The following is a 22,628-nucleotide window of genomic DNA, read 5'->3' as shown; positions in this document are numbered from 1 at the left end:
GTCATTTTCACAAACAGTGCCTGTAACATTGAACCACAGCAACGTTTGCTGCCTCTTGATTAGGTTTAGACCTCTTGCTGTACCGGTACAGATTATTTTTGCATGTTTGTCGACAATACTGAAAGAAAATACACTTGCAATCACAACTGTTTCATCAACCTCCATTAAATAGAAAATAGTTTCCTAGTCACTTTTTTTTTTTTTCCTCAAAAACCTGAAAGAAATGATGACCTTGCAGGGGGGTTGGGGGGTGGAATGTTTTTGTTAAAACTTCAATAAATGGCCGCGGAAGACCAAGAACTAATTTCGCTGTAGAGCTCAATTTAAGGTGAGGGAGAAAAGTAATGACGTTGACATGCACTGTACAAGAAACTGCAAAAATTCCAAATATCATCTTTATCAAAACATGCTGAGTTACTGTAAGGTGTGCCCAAGCCATGTTGCAGAAAATCCTTTTCAACATGCTTGTAAAACAAATCAAAATAAACATAAAAGACATACTGAAACAATACAGAACTGTAAAATAACCAACAGTCCTAAAACCTGGACAATATCAGGGGACTGAACAATGGTAGCAATGGATAGTACAATGAGAAGTACCCTGGGACAAGGAAGAAAAAGAGAAACTTGTACAATTTGCACATAATGTTTATCTTCATAAGGCGTGAGAATTTTACAATGAAATAAATAATTTACATTTATTTTCATTATCACTTTTTGTCACATAAACTTTTTCTGTAAGTAACTCCAAATGTTTCCTTTAAGTTTCCCTTATCTGCACGTCTGCCAAACACAGACTCATGGATGGTCTAAAGAATGATAAACAATGTCTCTTTTTTTTTTAAATCACAATGTTGCATTCACTCCCCTTGAAAACCATGCACTAGTGAAATTTATCTTTAAAAATAATAGAAATTGTTGAAAATGGCTGATCTGTTTTGTTTATTTTTCTTCGTCTTTTTTTGCAAGTTGCAGCCTCAAGAAAATAATTTTCTTTCTTTTTTTTTTTTTTTTATTCAGCTAAATTTGTGTCCATGCAAATGAACTAAAAAGGAAAAAAATATTCTTTTCTAATTTAATTTTCATACAATATATCAACAGAGAAAGAATGATGGTAGATTGTACATCTTCTAATGGGGTTTGGATTGTTACTGTATACTCTGGAGTGTTGATGGGAGCCACTTCAATATTGCCTAGGTTTCATTTTTGAAGTCTTTCTGATGTTAGATTCAGTACATAAAGACAGAGTATGGCGGAGGGTGTGTGTGTGTGTGTGTGTGTGTGTGTGTGTGTGTGTGTGTGTGTTAGGAGGCGGTTCTTTTGAGTTTTGGGGGAGTGTGGATACAAGCTGGGACACACCTCACCCAAAGCAATAGTCTGCATAACTCCATCTGTTTAGCTAGGTCGGTTGGCGTGGCGTGACCAAGCATCTGGTTGGAAACACTGTCACCCCCTTCAGATACAAGTACATTGACATTTAAGAAAAATGAAAAGAAAACTAAACTAAAAAAATGAAAGCAAAACATTTATTTTTCATTCGAAAAGGGTTTCTGTAGAACTCGTAATGCGGTTCCCAGCACTGACCCCCATGGCTTCGAATTAGATGAAAACCTGGAACTGACTTATTCCTCGTGCTAAGAAGTTCATTCCAGCTTCCTGGCAATCCTGGCCGCCAGGCGCTTGCGACAACATTTCGCCAAGTGCACAATGTGCGCGACGTTTTTGCTCAAAACACAGGATCACGTTTGCACCCCTAGAAACAGGCTCAGAAGACACAACATCAAGCATGCAGTGTAACCGGGGAGCGTGACCTGTAATCGCAACACTGGCTGCTACAACAACGCTATCAGTCCACACGCTGCTATGATCGAGAGAAACTGTCCAGTGAGGATTGGGAAGCTCTTCTTGTCAGTGGGGCCAGAGTAGGGTCCACCAGCGAGGAAGGAGGAAAGAGCTTGAACCAGCCAATCACCATGTTGGACAGGTCCAGCTCGTCTAACAGTATCTGAACTGCTCCCATGAATGATTTATGGTCCATACGTCCATAGTCGCCCCATACGATGACCTGGAAGGGAGAAAAATCATTACTTCAAAGCAAAGATACTGGGAAACTGTTTTGTTAGATCTACCCACTTCATTACCATGAGACGTCCCTGTCTAATCATACTAAATCATTGTCTCACCTGCAGAACCTTCCCTCCTGGACTCTCCTCAAACGGCAGTTGCTGCTGGTAAAGAGGATCCAAGGTTTTTCTTGCTACTTTTGTTTTCTTTTTGGCTATGCAGACGCCATTTTCCAAAAGGTAGACCTTTACATATGGTGCTGAGAGGGGAGGAGAAAAATGTTACAGCTTGTGTTCCTCAGAATGTATCATTTAACGTTTATGACAAAAACAGTGGTGTGCTAGCTGCAAATACCTGGCAGTGCCTTGGAACCTGGTTTCCCCACAAGGCCACGGGCTCTGATGACCTCCACCTCCAGCGCTCCTTTCTTCTCCACCATGCCAATCTGTATGTCACCTGAAGAACAAATATGATCTATAGATATTTCACCTTACAAAATGGTAAAGATCATCACATGATGATTAACCTGAGCGCAAACAGCTATTCCAAAGGTTAGGCAGCTGCTGATGGAGACTGAAGGAAGCATTATTCTCACCCATAGGTGGAGTAGCTAACGTCTGGCGTCCTACCAGCTGAGCGGGACCCAGACCATCCAGGAAGTCGCTGAACTGGGCATCTGAGGAGAGCCTCACACCAGGGAAAATGAGACTGAAATAGAGACACACACTTGTTACCACAGAGATAAAGTATGTCGAATGAACACCAAACTTGAGCGAGCAGGTGCCTGTAGCCTTTGAAATATGGAAAAGATTAGGAAAAGTAAAGCATAATATGAGTAATCACACCAAGTTTTGAATCATTTGCTGGGTATGTACTGCAGTGCTCCCAGTAAAATATGAGTAAGAGCCTTTTGACTGTCCTCAGAGTATGAGTCCTTATGTCCTTACTTTCCCTCAGAGCTATAGCTGTTCATGCTGCCGTCGGTGGACTCCCGGCTGGCTTGCCGAGTCATCCTGCTCCTCATCTCCACCGCCAGGCCCGTCTCTGTACTCCTCTGGATAGTGCTGCGCAACTTCTTACCTCCTGCTTCTGCACGCAAAACGACAAATGCACAGAGGGAGAGAAAAGGGGATACAGGCTGTCAGAACATGACACTGAATCATTTTGTGACTAATTCGAGCAGCATTCGCATGGATTATTACGGACATAGCTGTGCCTTCACTGGCACATTCAAAAGCATTCCACAGGGAACACAAAACACCAAAGTCAAGTCCTTGAATTAAAATTCATCTATACACCGAGACATGAGTGTGTTTTATTCTGGGAAGGATTGTGGCAAATTCAGTGTAAACCCATGAAGGTCACCACATCTACAAACTGTACACCATCCTGGCTCTTTGTGTACCCACTACTGTACACATACAGCTCTGCTCCGCTCTGTGCAAAACTGCTGTGGGCCTTGTGGGAACTGCAGCGAGTCCATGCTTCACCTACAAACATCCAGCGTCTGGCCCCCCGCCTGCCCTCCATCCTAACTGATCCAAGATGACAGCCGACTCCCGCATTAGCCCTTTCGCTGCTCATCTGAACCCAGCCATCACGGCAGGCTGCGTGTGGGGCCACGTGGCTGCGCCTGTGGCAGAAGTGCACATAACTTCACCCTTCATCAAAGTACAGTATGAATGCTCCACCACTCAAAAGACGCCTGGTGAGCAGCACGCACACAGCATCATTACTGTGTGTCATCTCATATTCCATTATGAAAGAGATCGGCAAATCTGCCTTCAGGCTGACCACAGGGAAAGTCCTCATAACATACAGCAAATAAGCCAGAGCACATAAAAGGAACTCAGACTAACTAATTCTACCTACCTAACTTCATATTCAGACGTTTCATCCTGATGGGAGCTGATAACTGTGTATTATCTCAAAGTAGGTTTATAAGCATGAATGTGGGACAATCAAAGATTAATTATCAATGATAATTATCACAGTTAGGTAACATCAAGTAATGGAAAATTAGGGCATCAAGTTATTTCCCAGAGGTCAGATAATAATTTCAAGCCAGACGTAATAATAAAAGTAATAAGATTGAGCTACTGTGAGTTCCCTGTTTGCAACCTCCATGTAGACCCATAAGAAAAAAATCAGCTACCAATTCATAGATTTCTTTTTATAATTTTCCTCTAATTTCTCAGGTAGAATGCCTGGATCAGGACTAGACTAAGTTATTCTGAGTCCAGCATCATCAGGGGCCCTTTGTGGTGTCTTTCAGCCTTGAAATCTTTGCTATTCAGCTGGCCTCCGCCTCCACTTCCTGCTCTTCAAATATTACAATAGGAGACGCAGTCACAGAGGTCGTCTCTGACGTCTGCAACACACCGCAGCTCATAGACCGAACGTGCCAATCAGCTGCTAGTCAAATGTAACAAAGTAGGTCTGCTGCTTTGTGCCACAAATATTCAGATGTATATGTTAGCATTTATACTGATGATTCATAAATAAACCTTTATTTTAATTCAGCAGCCACAGCTCTGAGACCATCTGAAGTCACATCTGACAGACACATCTGTATGTATCTTCTGTATCTATGTAAAACACACACACACTCTCCTGCATTTTGGCTGATGATGATAAAGATGAGAGCATTATTGGCACTGGATGAAGAACGTGGCAGCCAAGCACGTTTGTAAAGAATCTGTCAGGTCTGTAGCAGCAGTGGCCTGAAAGTTAGACAAACTGGACCAACACTCTCAAAATCTCCAGCGCTGCCAGGCAGCGAAAGACAACGACAGACTCTGGTGGATCTGCGTCGCTGGCAACAGAGGAAGTGTGAGCATCTTGGGAGGCAAAAATATAAACACATGCAGCAGGCGTCATCACTACTGTTCAGGAAATCTGAAGCGATACTCGTAGTGCAATGTTGTACTCCTGAGATAAATAAGCACTACCACCCACAAGATACTAAACAGTGATTTATTCCAGTAACTCAATTCTTTGTTGCCATTCACAAAAGGGGAAATAAGATATCGGTCAGACTGGAGTGAGTGGATTGTAGCAGCATACAGGCAGGTTCCAATAAGCCTCCATATTATCAAGACCACCACTGGTGGCAGTAGCAAGAACATAACATTTATCTAGAAAATAAATGGACTCCTCTTGACATGCACAGTTTATCATGTTACTGAAGAACACATATATATTTTCCTAATTCACTGACATCCTAATTAAACTAATTACATCTTTCAACCTGCACCCCCCAATCCTTAATCCATCTCCTCCCTCACTTTATCCCCCAGCGGCTGCTGCTGTGACATTTCATCTTACCTCCATCCTCCTCATCGAAGGAATTCATGCAAGGGAAATAGACAGCCAGGGCTTCAAATGATGCAGATAGACTCATCTTGCTCTGGGAGCGCTGGATACGCATCCCGGGAGCCGGAGCAGATGTATCGTGCCCCTGCCTGCCCATGGTGACTGGCAGCCGTCCTTCTCAATGCGGTGAATCAAACGCACTTGATGTCAGCTTTGCCGTCTCTGGCTGATATTACTGGAAAGGGTTAAAAATCAACTCAAATCTAATCTGTTTGATATATTTCTAAGCCCAGTGGTCGAAGGCGCTGGTCTTTACTGTCATCTAGTCTGTCCCTAGATGCTCTGTAGACTGCATCTTAAGTAGAGCTTTAGAAAAAACGTTGCTTCAGTAGCTGAGCCTTGTGCTGTCTGGGTCTGACGTTCCTGCTGCACCTCTTTCTTCTGGGGGGAGGGGAGAGAACTGCATCGCGCTCCACCAATCACAGAGCCAGGCTGTTCAGGCGCACCTCGGCAGGCTCTGCGGGTAGACGAGCTTTACCCAGAGATACTGAGCCCCCCTCCCCGGTCTGTTTCTCAGCAGTTTTTTAACCTCTTCTTTTATCCCTTGCATTCTCTCCTTCCTCACTCTGCTTGCTCTTTTGTTTTTTTTTACACAAGTCATCACTGGTATTTTGCTTTTCTCTTCCTCCTATGTTCCACCATCATTCCTGCTCTCCCTATTCTTATCCGCAGGACCCAATGAAAACAAGCTGTCATTAGTTCTGCCAACAGCTCTGCTTCTCTAGGAGAGGACCCCAGCCACATGGCAAGCCCCCAAAGTTCACGTGCCAAAACTCTGCTACTTTACTTTTCCTTCTCCCATTACTATAATATCACAGCTGTGTTGTGTTTCTGGCTGTTTTCATAGTTGCAGAGAATGAAAAATCCAGCGGATGATCACAGTCACACTTTCAACCTGAAAACTTCATCCATCACCCTTCCACAGCCTTTGTAACACAGCTATGTACTGTATGGTGTGTTGCAAGAAATCCAGTTTCCCCTGATTATTCACTAAGCAGAACTCCTTGTTTGAAGTGGTGTCAAACTCACCTAAACACAGAGCGGTATTTCTCTCAGTTTCTACCATTTGTGGACACCCGAGGTCAGCCTGTTGTAAACAGTCCAGAGCAGAGTCACACAACAGTAATGCTGAGGGGAAAGATTTCTTCACAGGTCTTCCCTGAAATCTGCTACTTGTATAATATGTGGTAGGTAACACATACACCAAGTGAAATGGAAGGAATGAAGAATGGCTTCAAACTAAACTGCAGCTCTTCTGCTGACTGTCACCTCTGTAGCCTGTTGAATAAAGCCGTCCCGCTCTGACGTGCTGCCAGAGAACCAAATGTAGTGCATTTGTTCTGAAAATGGATCTGGCAGAATAGGCACAGAACAAGACGATTATAGTGCTTCTCTGCACTATCATAAATATAGAAAGCTCCCTGTAGTGTTGACGCTGAGGCAAAAGTTTCTCTAAGAGACACTGCAACCTACTTCCATGAAGGATATGCGAGTCCATTTGTGGGTTTCATCTAGGTTCTCTATAAAAGCATAGAGCAAGCTTTATTGACTCAAAAATCAAACCTATTAAAATGAGAGTTTTAATAAAACGAGAGTTTAAAAAATTCTTTTTATGATTCCCAGAGGATGAAGCCAAGTGACTTTTGACCAGTTGTTACCATGAGGTTGACAACTGACATGTCTCCTAACTATTGGATAGATATCTACATCACCATGTGCTCCTCAGGATGAATTCAAATTACTTTGTTAATGTTTTCTCTACCATTTCAAATGTTTAGCTTCTCTTCGGTTTACATTAGCACTTAGTTTAAATCACTGCTGTAGCTAAATAGAGACTCGCAAAGTCTACTTTCATTTTGTTTTTTTATAGAAAATGTGTCACTGTGGTTACAAAGAACAGAGTGGGTTACATGTAAGAAGAATTCAGTTTCATGGGGACTTTATATTATTCATGTCCCTACCATATGATCCTTTTCTTAAAATGCCTTTGCATTGTTGTTTTGCATCAGAACAATGTGACTAGTACACACTGTGCACTTCCGGCCTCCAGACTACATGACAGTGACCACACATCTGGAAAGGACATGTACTTCAGAAGGAAGGAATGAGATTCACACCAGTTCTACTACAACAGACAAACGTAACATCCCAGAAGTGAAATATAAGATCTGCTTGGCAGAGGGCGGAGATCGCAGGCAGAAGCCTTTGAAGCCATTTGACTGATGATCCCAGGCGTCACACTGACACTGGCCATACACACTGTAAACACATCTTAATGCAGGGCTCTAACCCAGGCACTCACACGCACAGATGTAGGAAAGCACACACTTACAAGCACTTTAATGTGCATACACCAGGTAGACAAACACACTTTCTCCTCTCTCAGTTTACATTCCATGCTGACTACCTTGATGCAGGCCAGCCCTCCAGTCTGGAAATACAGCTTCCCTCTTTGTGTGTAGTCACGTTATAATGACGAGTATTATAAAAAGGAATAGCTTTGATTACAGTGATAAACCGTGTTAGAGCCTGAAGCTGCATTCCTTGATACTGACCACAACATTTCAGACACACAGTCCTTCCATTAAACTGCTCCACGATTTATTTGTGGCGTTCTTACTCGCCCAACGGGAGCAGAGCAATACTAGCATTCACTTCGAGTCAAGTTTGTGTTCACCCATGTGAGTCCAGTACTGTTTCTCTTTTTAGGTCTAATGGGGTCCCCACTAACTCCTGAGGATAATATGATATGTGTGCACGCACATAAACTTTGTTCTGCCATTCCCTTCACATCTCACTGAAAAGTCATACCCTCATACCCTCAGTGGAAGGTGTGAGTTAAGAGAGTCATATTGGAAGAGGTACAGTTGGAGCAGTTCGACCCTTGGCTGCCCTACTCCAATCAGTGAGGCTACAACAGATGGAGAGAGAGAAAGGGGATCTTACCACTGCCAAGCCTTATATGTATATACAGTGTGAAATATCCCAAAACAAGCTGGTGACATCACTCTAGCCTATTTGTTTCTCTTTCACAACAAACTAATGTGAAAAATTCCTCCTTGAAATCTGCGATGCAGCACAACAGCATGACTGTTTCTCACGCCTCAAAGAGGAAATAAAAGGACGACCAGAAACATCATGCTCATGCTTCATGACTAAACTGACCACAGTATTTTTTGCTGATGCATGTCTCATCAGTCTTCCTGTTCAACTGACAGCTAGAGAGCGATGCTGACAAGCCGACGAGATGACAGTTTGAAGAGGAAGTCTACACAATATTTTTAGCAGGAGTAGAAAATCTAAAAATGTGAAGTGGAAGTTAGTTTTTAGTCCAGTTCAGATGGAAAACAAGAATACATTGCACAGAAATGTGGGATGCAGCTATAAAAGTGACAGACTCAGGAAAAGGAGACATATGGCTGAGGAACAGGAGCCACACTGGAGGCACAGAGCACTGAGCAGCTGGTTCACTGAGATGCTGACTGAATACAGATAATATGAAACAAAATGGATCTTTTTATTCGCTGACTCTGACTGAAAGTCTCAAAGTACGTTGTTAAAACATGTCATTTGACCCTTTATAGCCAAAAATCATAGTTATATGTCGTACAGTCATGAACAAAGAGTGATGTGCGCTCTTGATTGTTTAGTGGGAAATCAAATAAATACCTCCTCAACTGCGAAACAATAAAACGTTTTTGTCAAGTGGCAATGACTGAGTTTGAAGCGCTATCAACAAAGACCAGAGATGTAAGCCTCCGCTCGTATGGGCTTACTAGTTCCACAGCCTGTTGGGTTACTGGGTTCACATTAATGCATCTTTATGTTTTTCTTGGATTGTGCTCCTGCATAAACAACTCAACACAGACAGAGCATCTTCAAAACAAGAACACTGGTTAATTTTCTTGGATTACTCAAAGTACACTGTCTGCTAGGAGAGACATAATGTGCTGCTCTCAGTGTGAAAACAATTTATTCAGTCCACCAACACAGACAGTCACCTCAGAGTGTGAGAATAAACATGAACTCATCATTGATGAGTACAACACTCTGTTGTGAAGAACAGCAATCACAAGAGTTTCTCATTCAAATGTGTTTAATTCCTGTCAAATGCGAGACTTAAGATATGAATCAGTCAGGGTTTCTGCTCCAGGTGTGCAGTATAGTGCCTACAAAACTTGAACAGTGACCATGGAAACTGCAACTCTACCCCCGCAAAAGCCAGGTTGCTTTTGCATTTGCATGACATGTGAGTGCAAAGAGTAAACACGGGTATGTAGAGCCCTATAGTGACATTGTTAAACCTGAGACTTCCATGTTATTGTAAAAATCACCAATATGAGTTTTTGTGGCAACAATATGGTTCAGACCGTAACAAGTAAATGTCAAATTCAGGTGCTCAATGTGACAGGACAATAACCACTTTTGGAAAACAGCTGCAGTCGCATACAGTAGGAGGCGATAACAACAGCAACAAACTCACCAGCAGCACCACAACGATGGACGTTCAACAGAAACCTAAATGGTTATAGGTCTGAATACTTTTAACTGTCTCAAAGTATTCATTTTACTTATTGGATGCATATTTTTAAACCAGGATGTTACCGAACCAGAGCTGAGTAACTACATCTGGAAACTATTATTATCTTTGTATTAATGCAGTGGAGGAAGAGAGGGGGAAGGGGAGAAAGTGATAGATAGGGTTAGTGTCCATCAGCTTTGGTTGTACCTGTGCTGCTGTGTTCCTTTCATGCATCATCCCGAGAGCAGCGTGTCTGTTTCAGCCCCCTGAGAGATTAATTAGCGGCCTCAGCTAGCGGAGGAGCTGCTGATATAGGCACCCAACTCAACACAGAAGATAAATTACTTCAGCTGAAAGCTCAGAGTTCAGCTATTTTGCCACATACAAAATAGTGTGTCTGAGGAATTTGGAGGTGCAAAACTGCGTCAGTATCTGCTATAGATGGGAGAATAGGGGATAGTCAGTGCATTGTTCTGCTGCATACATTAGGATAATCAGCACGCAGTGAGTAAAGAGGCATACATTATCGTTCTTTCACTGAATCCTTTTAACTCTAAGTACAGGTATTAATTAATAAAACACAGAAGCTGCTAGCAGTTTATATAAGCGGACACCTGGTGGTGGGGTGTCAGACAATGCAAATCAAACCTTGTCTTTTCTTCATCGAACTAGGACAATGGCTTGCCAGGTGGTTTACAGGTTCAGTTTAAAGCCAATTCTTTGACATCTTCATTCAAAAACAGTCCTGGAAAAGATGGAAAATCATTCGATGAAGTATCATATTTTAATCCAGCTCCCACAGATGAACTTTAAGCTCAGACGCTACATTTGATCCAAATAGAGAATTTCTTTCGGGGTCGGTTAGAGAAAAGTAGGACATAAGAAGAATCATGGTAGAATACTCAAGGGGGCACTCAGGGGAACAGGGAACTAGATTTAACTGACAATCTATTACACCACATACTCAGAAGGCTCCCCTCTGGTTCCATCTTTTTCTTATTTCTGTATCACTGCTGGCAGTCTCACCTGTTTGTGCCTATAAAGGCCAATTCCCTGTATTTAAGGCACTGTCCACCTCCTCAGTTTCAATAGTCAGAGCCTGGCGCTGAGCTGCTGATTATGTTCTGGGACACCATTTGGACTCTTAGACAGATGACATTATGGGGTAAATCTACAGAAATAGATACGTGACTGTAATGTTATGTGTTATGCTTGTGAAAGAGAGTCCTTTATTCCTTTAGCATTGTGGTATTCATAAAGCAAAAAGACTGAATTGACCAAAATAAAGACAGAACTTTTCTAATCTGCATATTGGACAATGTTAGACCTCTACAGGGAGACGCACTCTGCTCTACATGGTGCAGAGCAGGCTCATTTGTAAATTAATCTGAATGTTCCAATGCCACTGCATTGCATCCTGAAAAAAGCTGCTAGAGGAAGTCAAAGAATCACGTTTTACATAATGTGAGAGAGTTAAATGCTGTAGTTAAACATCATTTTTTTGCATAAAATGAGAGATTGCACCACAGCCTCGCAGAAAAACTCCAATGAAAATGTGAGCAGCAGGTCAATACAGCAAACAGCTGACTACATTTCCATCTGCATACATTTCAGAGACAGCCTCCCCACTGAGAATAAGTTGCACTGCACTGGAATTAATACCCATCAGAAGGGAAATAGAGTCTATGAAGCAATGAACAGATTAATGCAGGGAAATGGATTTTCAATAAGCTTACATCATCATCTGAGTGAGTACTGTATGGTTTTAGCTGAGTCACAGTATAGCAGCAGTTTGCTTTGAGGTGTAAATGGCTTCTCTACAGAGTTCAAATTATATCAGAGGACCGCTAAGTAGTGGAGGCACAATTAAGCCTAATAAATCAACTTGAAGCTTCAACTTTTAGGATCAAATTATCATCTATTATTTTACTAAATGATTGTCTGAAATTGTTCAACTCAAACCGAAAGCCATGGTAAACTCTTAATTACACTTAGCAGCTCTTCTTCCGCTCAGAAACACCTCGATAATCATTGTAACTGTTAACATCAGAACTAGCAGTGGTAGTAGTATAAATTGTTCCTCAAACCAGTGTTTAGCCTCATGCTGACCTGCCACGTCAAATCATGATGTTTCTTACTATTTGATTAATCAGGGCAACATAAACAAATTAGTCAATCAGACTGAGCAATAATCCCTCTTCTCAACCCACGTCCATTTTGTTTTGTAGATATTTCCCAGTTACACGCTGAAGGAATATATATGTACTGTACAGTCTACTCTCTCGTCCATTGCTTACTCTGTGCTGCCCCCTTGCACTCATGTCATGTCCTGTTTTGAGCCATGTACAAAGTAAGTATAATTATCCAGTCAAACTAACATATTTATATGTTTTGCTAAATCAAGTGTCTTCAGCTGAGGACTGAGAGGACAAAACCAGCAGTTCAAACACAGAGCAGCAAACTGTGTACCCAACTCTCATGGTGGACACCTGGGAACACATCCATTCCATCTGACTAACCTGTGTTTGTCAAAGCCAAAGTCGTGCTGCTTGGCTGATCTGGCCACCACCCACTAGCACTTGGCACTGCACACAAACTGTCGAGCAGCCTCTTAAAATCGACCATCCTTTGAAAGCTCCCTTGCAGCAGGAGCTGAGCCTCTATAGTGCACAACAAAGTAGGGCAAAGGGAAGCTTGCCAGCGTGCTGACCAAATACAGAACTCAAACAGTGAAAGGCAGATGTATGCACCCTCTCACAAACTTTATCTGATGCACTTAGAAGCATGGAGTAAAATATTGATAGCTCGAGGAGATTCAGGCTACTCTGTTAGTGCTGTGTCTGCAAGGCGAAAAGGTTTCGAAGAGTGTCTAACTTTGCTGCTACGGCTGTGTGAAACTTTCAAAAATGTATCTTAAAATAAAAATGGAAAGAAAAGTAGTTCTGGGCTGTTCCCCAACGTAAAGTCCAGAATAGTAGTCTCATTCAGGAACATTAGTCACATTAGAAGTCAAAAACATGGAGAACTGCTGCAATGCTCTTTATAAACAGAGAAGATCTTTATCTTATCTTTATCTTCTGGCAGGCATTTCTTAAATAATGTCTCATTTCAATGCAACAAAAATTGCTATTTGGGCTTTTGAAGTGTTGTGATGTTAATAACTAATAGAACACACAGAAATACAAGTATGGTAGCATCCCATGTGCCAGTTAAATCACGAGCTTGGGGGCAGCGCACTGCCACGTGAGTGCACAGCCTCGCTCCACTCGCACTCGTCTCACCTCAGCACACATCCTTTTCTACATGTATCACTCTGACCCTCCTCCAAGCTATCTACTTAGATCTGGACACAAAGTGCTGATGGGTAAGAGTGATTATTGACTAGCTCGAGGATGAATAGTCCAGATGAATAGGCACTGAATGCTTAGAGATGCAACCTAGAGCTGCGGCTGCAGAGAAGTGCATGGATTGACTGACCTTCGCATGAAGTCCAGATGCCTATCTGTCAGCCTGAGAACTCCCCCCACACCACCTGCTAGGCTGCTTTTCACACTGTCTGGCACCAGATAAAGCGGCTCAACCGCTCCAAAATTGTTATTGAGCACTTTTGAAAAGAGCATGTGATAGAAAAAAAATACACTGAAGAGAAGTAATAGCACTGCGTTCTGCTAGCAGTAAGCTTTTCTACTGCAAAAAGATGCATATTTAGCCGGAGGAAAATACGTTTGAAAACCCCACCACACCCCTTCTGTCTGTGTCTTGTGCATGTGCACACCCTCTCACGTGCACTCGAAGAAATACAAACAACTGCAGATGCCAACAGTCTGAGGATCACAGTGAAGGAAGTATCACAAAATGTGAAAGGTGACACAACATGACCTCGTGCAAGCTGCTGAGCTCATCAATGGCAGAGGCACAAAACTCACACAGCTATAAGGAAATTATACGTCTTTACTGCAGAAGCACAATCAATCACCAGCAACTTGCATGAAAACACAGCTGAGGTGGTGAAGTAGAAAGGGATAGACAGCAAGGAGGTAGATAAAAGTAAGAGAGGAGTCTCCTTTGGTTGTTACCTAGAAGAAAGAGAGAAAGAGAAAAAAAGTGTGAGGAAAGAGTGATGCTGTTGTCTTCACCTCCAGCACATTGCTCTGCACAGTCCAAAGTCCTTCTGGAGATTAAAAAAAAAGTGGAGAAAAGAAGAACTGGAGAGTAAGTTGCATTAGAAACCAACAGTGAAACCCACACAGACAAAGTGAGAGGCCACAGGACAGATGTGAACATACATGCAGTGCACTGGGTGTGCACCTGGATGCCCTACCTGTTTGGCTGAGCTGAGAGGTGCTCCGGCTCTTGCGCGACATGCCAACCATGGCCTGCATTTTGGCACCAATGCTGGAGCGCCTCTTCTTGTCGTCAGTGCCTACCGTGCCCATCGCCGTGTCCGACTGGCTGCCGTCCGTCTTCTCCAGGTTACACATGTCACCGCTGATGCTGGTGCTCTTGGTCATGTTCACCCCGCCCGACGAGCCCATCTGCCTGTTTTTCATTTTGGATGCAAAGTCACTGTCAGCCACCACCATTGACACGGGGGCAGGCGAGAACAGAGAAAAGAGGACAGGACAGAGGAGAGAGGAGGCCGGTGGATGCGATAAGAGGGATGATGGAGGAGGAAACGGGACGTGGGGACAGAAGAGGAAAGAGGACAAGGAAAGGACAAGAAAAGGGAGAGGAGATGAAGGTGTGGGGTGGAAAGGAGAAAAGGACAGAGTTCAGGTATAGGAGTTCATGACTTACAGTATAGCTGAGTTCAGGATTCAAAGTGGATGTACTTTATATTCTAAAGGCTGTTCATGCAAGATCAAGCATTAGATTTACAATGTTAGGGAGTTTTTTTTTTGATCTGTGAAAGTTGTAATGGCTGTTTAAGTTACCTTGTTAGACTACTACATTTTTTGACACATATTACGTGATGACACTGTGGTGTGCACTATGACTGAGTGAATTAGGCACGGTTTGTAATCATCATGTGAGGATCAGTCTTAACAGTTTCACGTGCTCTTAAGTTTGAATCCAGAGCATTTTCTGGACTTCTCACTCGCTGTCCTACAAATTGAGATTCAAAATATGTCTTTGACCTTGAAAACAACAGATGGGAGGTTGAGGGTTGAGGATCACAGTTGACAGTTGTAAGTTGAAAAGCCACAAATATTTTTTTCTAAGTTTTAATATTATCTTACATTGAATCTCTATCGTCATAAGGAAGACAGTATGACAGTGAGCAGCAAAAACCTTTTTACACTGTGGTCTGACTAGTTTCAGAACAGTCTAATTGCAGAATTCAGATTTTGTCAGACAGTTTTGCAGAACAAAGCCGATCAAGCTGAGCCACCGCCGTCTGGAGCAGATGTTAATTCACAGTAAAGGACAGATGATTTCTCTAAAAACATCTTCTCATTTCCGTTCTCCCTGCTTTTTCAGTGGGAGGGACTAAGATGCCAGGATAAGATGCATATAAGGGAAACATGGATTGCATTAAATGAACTGACATGAACCCTCTATTGACTTGCAACTCATCTTATTCACTTGCTCTGAAATCACTGTGCATTTTTGGCTAATTACCGCCACTTGTAGTGATTCATGCGTGACAGACACTTTTATCCAAAGTGACTTACAAGCGAGAAAAGTGAGACAAGACTATTTTTCCTGGTGAGGGTATATTAGTGTATTGTGTCTAATTGCATCCATAGTACATAAAATGTACATGTAAAATTCACACTTTTTAACATGCTATTTTTCATGTGCACCTGCAAACAGAAAGTATAGTTCATCCTCTGCACTTGAGTCACGACCACACATTCAGTACATTTACAGAAAACTCCACAGTAAAATGGAAAGTTGTCTGTCTTTAGCGTTAATCTCCAGCTCTAACTGTTTGAATAGAAATAGGCCAATGTCCAAATGAAGGTCTTATTTTAGCTCTGCCAGTAAAATTATCCTTAAAAGACAAATTACACCCTGTACTGTGAGCTCTGCATTCTTAATGGGATGGGTTACATGTAGCACCCTCAGGCAACCGTTCATTAATTAAAGTGTCTGGCCTCCATCATGTAAGTGCCTTATGAAGACAACTTATGGAGAGACACACTGCCTGAAACAGGAAGAGAATCAATGCATTTCGACAATTGGCTCCATCAATTACCTCAATTAGGCTCCCTCGAATTCTTCTCTCTCATATTAGAGTGCAGCTCCATGGCGATTAATAATCAGTAAACTACATAAGAATGATTACGCCTGACATTGTAAGAGGATTTCAAGTACGGGCAATGCTATTGCATTACCTCGAGTGTGAAGGTGAGTGACGCTTTTCATTGAAATGTTAACCCTTGCTAGAGCATCAGTAGCCTGCCTGTCCATTTCTAGGTGGCACACATAGCCTGGTCTGGATAAATAAGATTTGCAACTTTATCTTTCAACGTGTGTTCATGAACTCATAAATTACTGTTTAAATCAGTCTCCACTATGCTGACATAAACAGTACGTGCTGTCACATCCGAACCTTAAGTCCTGCCCTGAATAAGTCAGAACACACCTTGTACCTCAGCCAGCAGCCTTTTGCTTATGCCATTGGACTCTGTTACGGATCAGCCTGCACGTTCATACATAAATATTGGATGCTTATTGGAGGATTAGTGCCTTTGATCAGTTAATGCAACCCAGAAGCTTTGAAGCAGATTTCAAGTGTCTAGACGTTAACACCAGGGGCTGACGTGCTACAGTTGACATTAATAAATAACTAAAATATGCTCTTTCACTCTCACCACACGGAGGCTGCATTTCATCTGCTTGACACGCGTTGATATGTTGATTCTTTCATTACATCAGCGCAGACTCGGCGAAATATTTGTAAAATCAAAATAAAGCTATTTATCTATCTAATATGACACATTTCCACATACAGGGAAACATTTTATTTCCTTACTGGATGATGATCTGATTTAAATAGAAACATTCTGCTGAACTTTCTTGGTTTAATTTTGGCTTAACCAGATTAAAAGATTGGCTTAATAATGGAATTGCACTTATATTTCTTACTGGTCTGAATGGATCTAAATTTTAAATATGTAATGTTTAGGGTACACAGGCTTTCCTTTGACTTCGAATAAAGATACAGTGAATGCATCAAATACATTTAGTCTAGCTTGTTGTTTCTGTCCCGCCTCCCCTCATTACATGCAATCTATACTCTCTGAACAGGCCTTGGCATTCAGGCCAGACACGCTGTGTAAAGGAGTCTGCTTCGAAAACCGGGACTCTCTGGGGATTTCTGATTTTCAACTTCGGCCCAAAGAACATAGTGTTCCTCATCATGCAGATTGCACACCATGCATTTTCATCTAGGCCAAGATGTTCCCAAGGCAAAACAATACCAGGGATTTTTTTTTCCTCCGAAAGTTATTGTTGACAGATTTAATTACAGCTCAGATGCAGTCTACGTGGGATAATCTACATCCTGTAATAAAATTACACACTAACATGAGATAAAAAGGTGAATAATGTCTGACCCTAGTTTGATGGTTATTATTATATTATTAAAAGTCTTCATTAAACAGTGATTTTTAATAGGTTTCTCCTGCTATAAAAACATTACATGACACATGGCATCAGGCCTTTTACCAGTGGTAAATGTGGTCACAAAATGTTTTGATCCAACAAATATTGCTGAAGTGTTACATGTTATATATGTTATATGTTTTTATTAAACTCTTATGTTCACTTACTCAACTAGGATCATCAACGCTGTATGAAGACATACAAGTCATGCAAGATGCATCCTGTCCTCACATACTTATCCCCACGACGCCTTTCCCAGAAAGGATCACTGCTTCTTTATCAGGTGAGGCAGAAAAAAGGGTTTCCATGGCAACAGTGCCCCCAGCTAGAGCATTTGCATGCATACACCCCTGTCAACACAGCTACAAAGTTTTTCATCGGAGACTGAAGTGAGCAGAACTGAAGTGATTAATTAAAGTCTGCAGTGTTATCATCTTCAGCAGAGGTACAGGAACTGTCTCTTCTTGCATTGACTAGACATGCTGTTGTTGGACGAGGTGGGTGATACGGCGGTTAAAGCAAACATCCCTTCCTTCTTTTTAGTAGCGATCAGCCCCTGTCCTTCAAAACACCAGTCTTTACTTTCTCTCACATGAATAAGCCATTACCCGGGCAATAATAGAGGATGAAAGAGATGCACAAGGAGGAAAAAAGGTAATATGGGATTTACAAGTGCTGATGAAAAGCTCCTTACTGTTTGCAACATCAGCATAGAGCTGCATGTGTAACTTTTAGTGCAGTGGAAGTGCTCTAAAACACGTACTGTATGTCTACCACAACGCTTGATCGCAGTTCAAGTTTAATGTGTAGAAAATGTATTTTTACACTGTGACCTCAGTATATACGAGATGAGTCATACGTTTGTGGCGAATCATACTGTTTCGTTCTCACACAGTCATAATCAGAACAGTGATGAAACCATTTAACATTTGCAGCATGCATAGTAGCATCTTACTTGTCAGACAGCAGCTTGAGTGATGTCCAGACACATGACTGATTATTTTCTGTAGTCTTGAGACCCACAGTAATACTGAGTTCTTTCTTTATGGTTTAGCTTTATTATACAGGCTGTTAAAAGGGAGACTTACACAACAGCATATGGAGAATGATGGCATCCCAACATCCTGAATTAGTTTGAAAACAGTGTCCCTGGTTACAGCCTGGTTACATAACTGACAACAAAACAAACATACTGATGTTTTACGCCTGTTGAAAATAGAGTCATTTTAATTACAAGTGGTACTATACACTTGTCCTCTCGATAGGGAACATTTTAATAGTGAGTAATGAGGAAATTACACATCTTAAGTTGAAACAGACATGAGCATATGTTTATATTACTTGATTTATAATAAAAATGTCAAACAACTAAATTGTCTTTGGTTTGTAATTACTTGCTATTTTACTATCTTTACAGCTAATGGTTGAAGTGGCTACAAGTTGCTGAAACGTCTTTTAATTTAATTGATCTTTGTTATTTTTCTCTAACAAAGAAAATGTGTGACTTCATTAATTGTACTTTTTGTACTATTTCTACTTGGGGCAGCAGGGTTAATCATCTTGGAGCTCTCAAGAGTGAAGTGGTCTAAACAGTGCAGACTGCAATGTTCAGACAAAATGTAATTTACAAATAGCACTAGAATGTACCACCAGTGTCATTCTTGTTAATGACATTCAGGTAATAAGAAAGTGGTCATATGTTTGACTAAAATTATTACTGTTGTTTCATCATGTAGTATGTGTGACAGTATATTATATGTTGATATCAGGTTTTGGGTTCTGCTTTAGTTCACAAGCTATGAGACTTTATTTTGACATCACAGTAAAATCACTGCTTTTTTTTTACTGTGTACTGTGGGCAGCTGGAACATCCCCACTAAACCTGTATGAACAATAAAATACAGAATGCTTATTTATTATCCTAATATGTGTCTTCTCATTTGTTGTCCCAGAAAAGCAGAATGTGCAAATACAGGTATGTAATTGATTTATACTGTAGCTGTCATGAAGGGATTAGGGTTGATCAGACAGACAGGAGCTGACAGCATGTTAAAAGCAGGACTAATCCAGCTCACTTCCAGCAAAGACACTCTTTAAAATTCAAATTCCAACATTGAAGTTGAATTCAAATGTATTTTAATCATATTTGCTCAAGGAGAGTTTTAATTACATTATAGTTTGTGGCAGTAACTGTACTGAGAGTGAATTACTGGCTGGTTGACAGTGTAGGTAGAGCGAGAAAGCGAAAGGTTCTTGGCATGCTGAGGAATAGCTGGAGGAATGTAAGACGGGGGTTTGGGGGGAACAAGTTGCAGGTGCAGAGTAATACTGTAGGGCACACAGAGCATGTAGAAATAGAACTCAAAATAGAAAGATACTCATGCAACATCTCAGCAATGGCAGCAGCATAAACAAACAGTAAAGCAAGGCGGCATGCAGACAGTTAAAGTGTCTGTCTCAGGGTTTCTTAATCTTCTTCAACATCCATCTCTAAGCTAAAAATACACTGTGGAGGTACGTTTCAGTGCATCTACTCATATTTAACCTCCCAGCCACTTGAGGTGTGATGTACATGTTAGTTTGGTGTTAATCACATATAAGAAGGTATAGGTTTTATCTTAATGTGTTTTCCCTAAAGTCCAGGGAGACATGGCGCTGCACTAATACTGGTAAGAAGCACTAACTTGGTTCCTGCTGTGAATGTGATTTGATAGTGAAAGCATCTTATTAGGAGTGTAAGCTAAGCTCGTATCCTGCTGTGGGATTCCAAACCATCCAAACCAGCAGAATTTGCTCTTGACATACTTTCTATATCTGCTAGTCCAGCACTCTGCGCACAATCTCTTGAGGCCTCGGTGAAATAGTGCCATGCCAAACATAGTCTTTATATGTTAGAACCAAAGTTTTCTACGAGCGTCACATTAAAAGTGATATTTCCACGCATTCAGTCACGTATGTGTGATTGATTACGTTGCGATACAAATATTATAATAATTATAATATAATAATAAATAATAACAATTTTACCATGCTACATGGTAAATAAATGTTTAAATGGCTTTTTGTACTGTTAATATAATTACAGTGATCTTTCCAACAAACTTACCAGTAGGCTTGGTATGATTCACTGAGATATCAATCTATGAGATTCTCAGAGCAGATCATCATTTTCCTGTATTATTAGTTTTTTGTTAGTTTGTTTTTTCTAAAATGACATGACAAAAACACTGTCCTGGCTGGTCAACTTAATTGACATACCTCAGTGTCACTATTTTCTCAAAGTTAGATAACAGATTGCGTCTGTGGAATAATGTAGGAAGCCAGGACAATGTTTGTAAAAACCTGAACCTGTCTGCATGCTACAGGACAACATTCATTCCCTGTTTTGGGATTTGTGTAAACTGCTATTTATTGTTAACAAGTAATGTAACACCAGGCTATAGATACCAGTATATTACTGCCCCCTCTGGTTAAAGATCCAAGCTGGTTATCATTCTGATGCTTTATTGAAGCCATAACTACACTTAACAGTGATGTCACAGAGTCCTGGATTACACCTGTACATCACTGCTTCAGGAAAAGTAAAACCACTGGAGGTCAGCAAAGATTTTCAGTGGGTATTGAATTACTCGTTAAATGCTTGCTCTACTGTCTCTATGTGTATCTTACGTGCTAATGATGGGCTACATGGGTTACAACAATGTGTTCAGCTCACAACAATTAGTAATGGTAAGTAATTGTATTCTACTTCAGTATCGATAAAAGCTGACAGGGCAACAGTTAGAATATAATCAAGGTTAAAGAATGGAGGGTAGTCACCACACTGCCTTGCACATCATCGTATTAATGTGCAAACAACAGTGTGAATCACTGGTCTATATTACTGTTAGTACAAGTCTACAGTTAGTTAGTCTACAGATGCTCCCACACATATGTTACCTGAGGTCAGTCTCTGAGATACTCCTCTGGTACAAGTCCTCTTCTTTCTCCACCATATCCTGCTGATGCTCCGTGTCTGTGTCTACCTTTCCACCTGATCCCTTACACCCCATTTGTGATCTCCCCACTTTAGTGGCCTGTCTCCCTCCCTCTCCTTCTTCCCTTCCCACCTCCTGCTCCTCATGCACCTCTCCTAACTGCTCATCCCCCTCCAAAGACTGGCTCCTTGAATGCAACAGGCTGAAGATAGAGACAAAAGCAAAGACAGCGGCACATGCAAAGCAGAAAGATAAGCAAACACAGCGTGAGAAACAAGAAGAGAAAGCAAAGTAATGACAGACGGAGCAGCCAAGATCAAAAGCAGACTGAAAAAAACCCAAAAAGAATCTGAAATATGGACGTACAGCAAAGCTCCATGCAAATGGCTTAGATTTTTGCTTTGATACCAGACAACAATCTATCTTTCTGTGTGTATTACCAGATTTGGACAAACTTCACCCCACAGCCTGAAAAAGCAGAGTTCAACCATTTGGTTCCAGATTTTTCTAAAATGGAGCCAAACCTGAACTCATCAGAGTGAGAAAATGGCACACAGTACTAGTGGTGCATTTTCCTCTTTGAGTTCAACCAGGTGCAAACGATTTCAAAGATGAAAACGTCTGGACGTGGTAACACATATACAAAGACTGAGGGAGATTGTCCATTTCTGATAACCTGAGCTGGATGGAGTTTAAAGAATGAGATCAAATTCAGTCCCCTGTTGAGGACAGCAGCCTACCGGATCTTGCGGTTTCCTTGCGGCCTTTCTGACTGAACAGACATGTAGCTCGTGCTGCTGAACCGAGAGGCACTACTGGTTCTCGACACAGCGGACACGTCGCTTACATCACTGTCCGAAGACTTGGCTGACAGGTTGTCTCTGCCTGAACGCTGCAGAGAGGACAAAAACAACACATTAAAAGGATATTATTATGGTAGTATCGTGATGTCTGAACACAAACAGCACAACACATGTATGTGTGCAAAGTGCTACTTTGAAAAGACATGAAAGATCTCAAGATTAGTCCTGTTAAAGAAGTGGGATAAAGAATGTGAATAATGCAGACGTGTTGTT

General features: G+C 41.5%; 1 protein-coding gene across 6 annotated transcripts in view; it reads right to left on the bottom strand.

Moving 5' to 3' along the window:
* Positions 1-191: 191 nt before the first annotated feature.
* The window catches only part of rims2a (regulating synaptic membrane exocytosis 2a), a 114,254-nt gene continuing 91,817 nt past the window's right edge, over positions 192-22,628 (bottom strand). For 5 of the 6 annotated variants that reach the window (XM_026372473.1, XM_026372474.1, XM_026372475.1 and 2 more), the window contains 7 exons: positions 22,293-22,444; positions 14,283-14,527; positions 3,012-3,153; positions 2,660-2,772; positions 2,419-2,520; positions 2,184-2,323; positions 192-2,065 (listed from right to left, as the gene is read on the bottom strand). In XM_026372473.1, the coding sequence (XP_026228258.1) occupies positions 1,862-2,065; positions 2,184-2,323; positions 2,419-2,520; positions 2,660-2,772; positions 3,012-3,153; positions 14,283-14,527; positions 22,293-22,444 (1,098 nt within the window). In that variant the 3' untranslated portion in view covers positions 192-1,861. Of the gene's footprint in view, positions 2,066-2,183; positions 2,324-2,418; positions 2,521-2,659; positions 2,773-3,011; positions 3,154-5,391; positions 5,782-14,282; positions 14,528-22,292; positions 22,445-22,628 lie in introns of those variants that run through there. The other variant, XM_026372478.1, reaches the window with a different exon arrangement.

The sequence above is a fragment of the Anabas testudineus genome, chromosome 16 (assembly GCF_900324465.2).
Source record: "Anabas testudineus chromosome 16, fAnaTes1.2, whole genome shotgun sequence".
NCBI lineage: Eukaryota > Metazoa > Chordata > Actinopteri > Anabantiformes > Anabantidae > Anabas > Anabas testudineus.
Note: the sequence above shows the minus strand (reverse complement) of the source record. Positions and strands in the feature narration are given on the sequence as shown.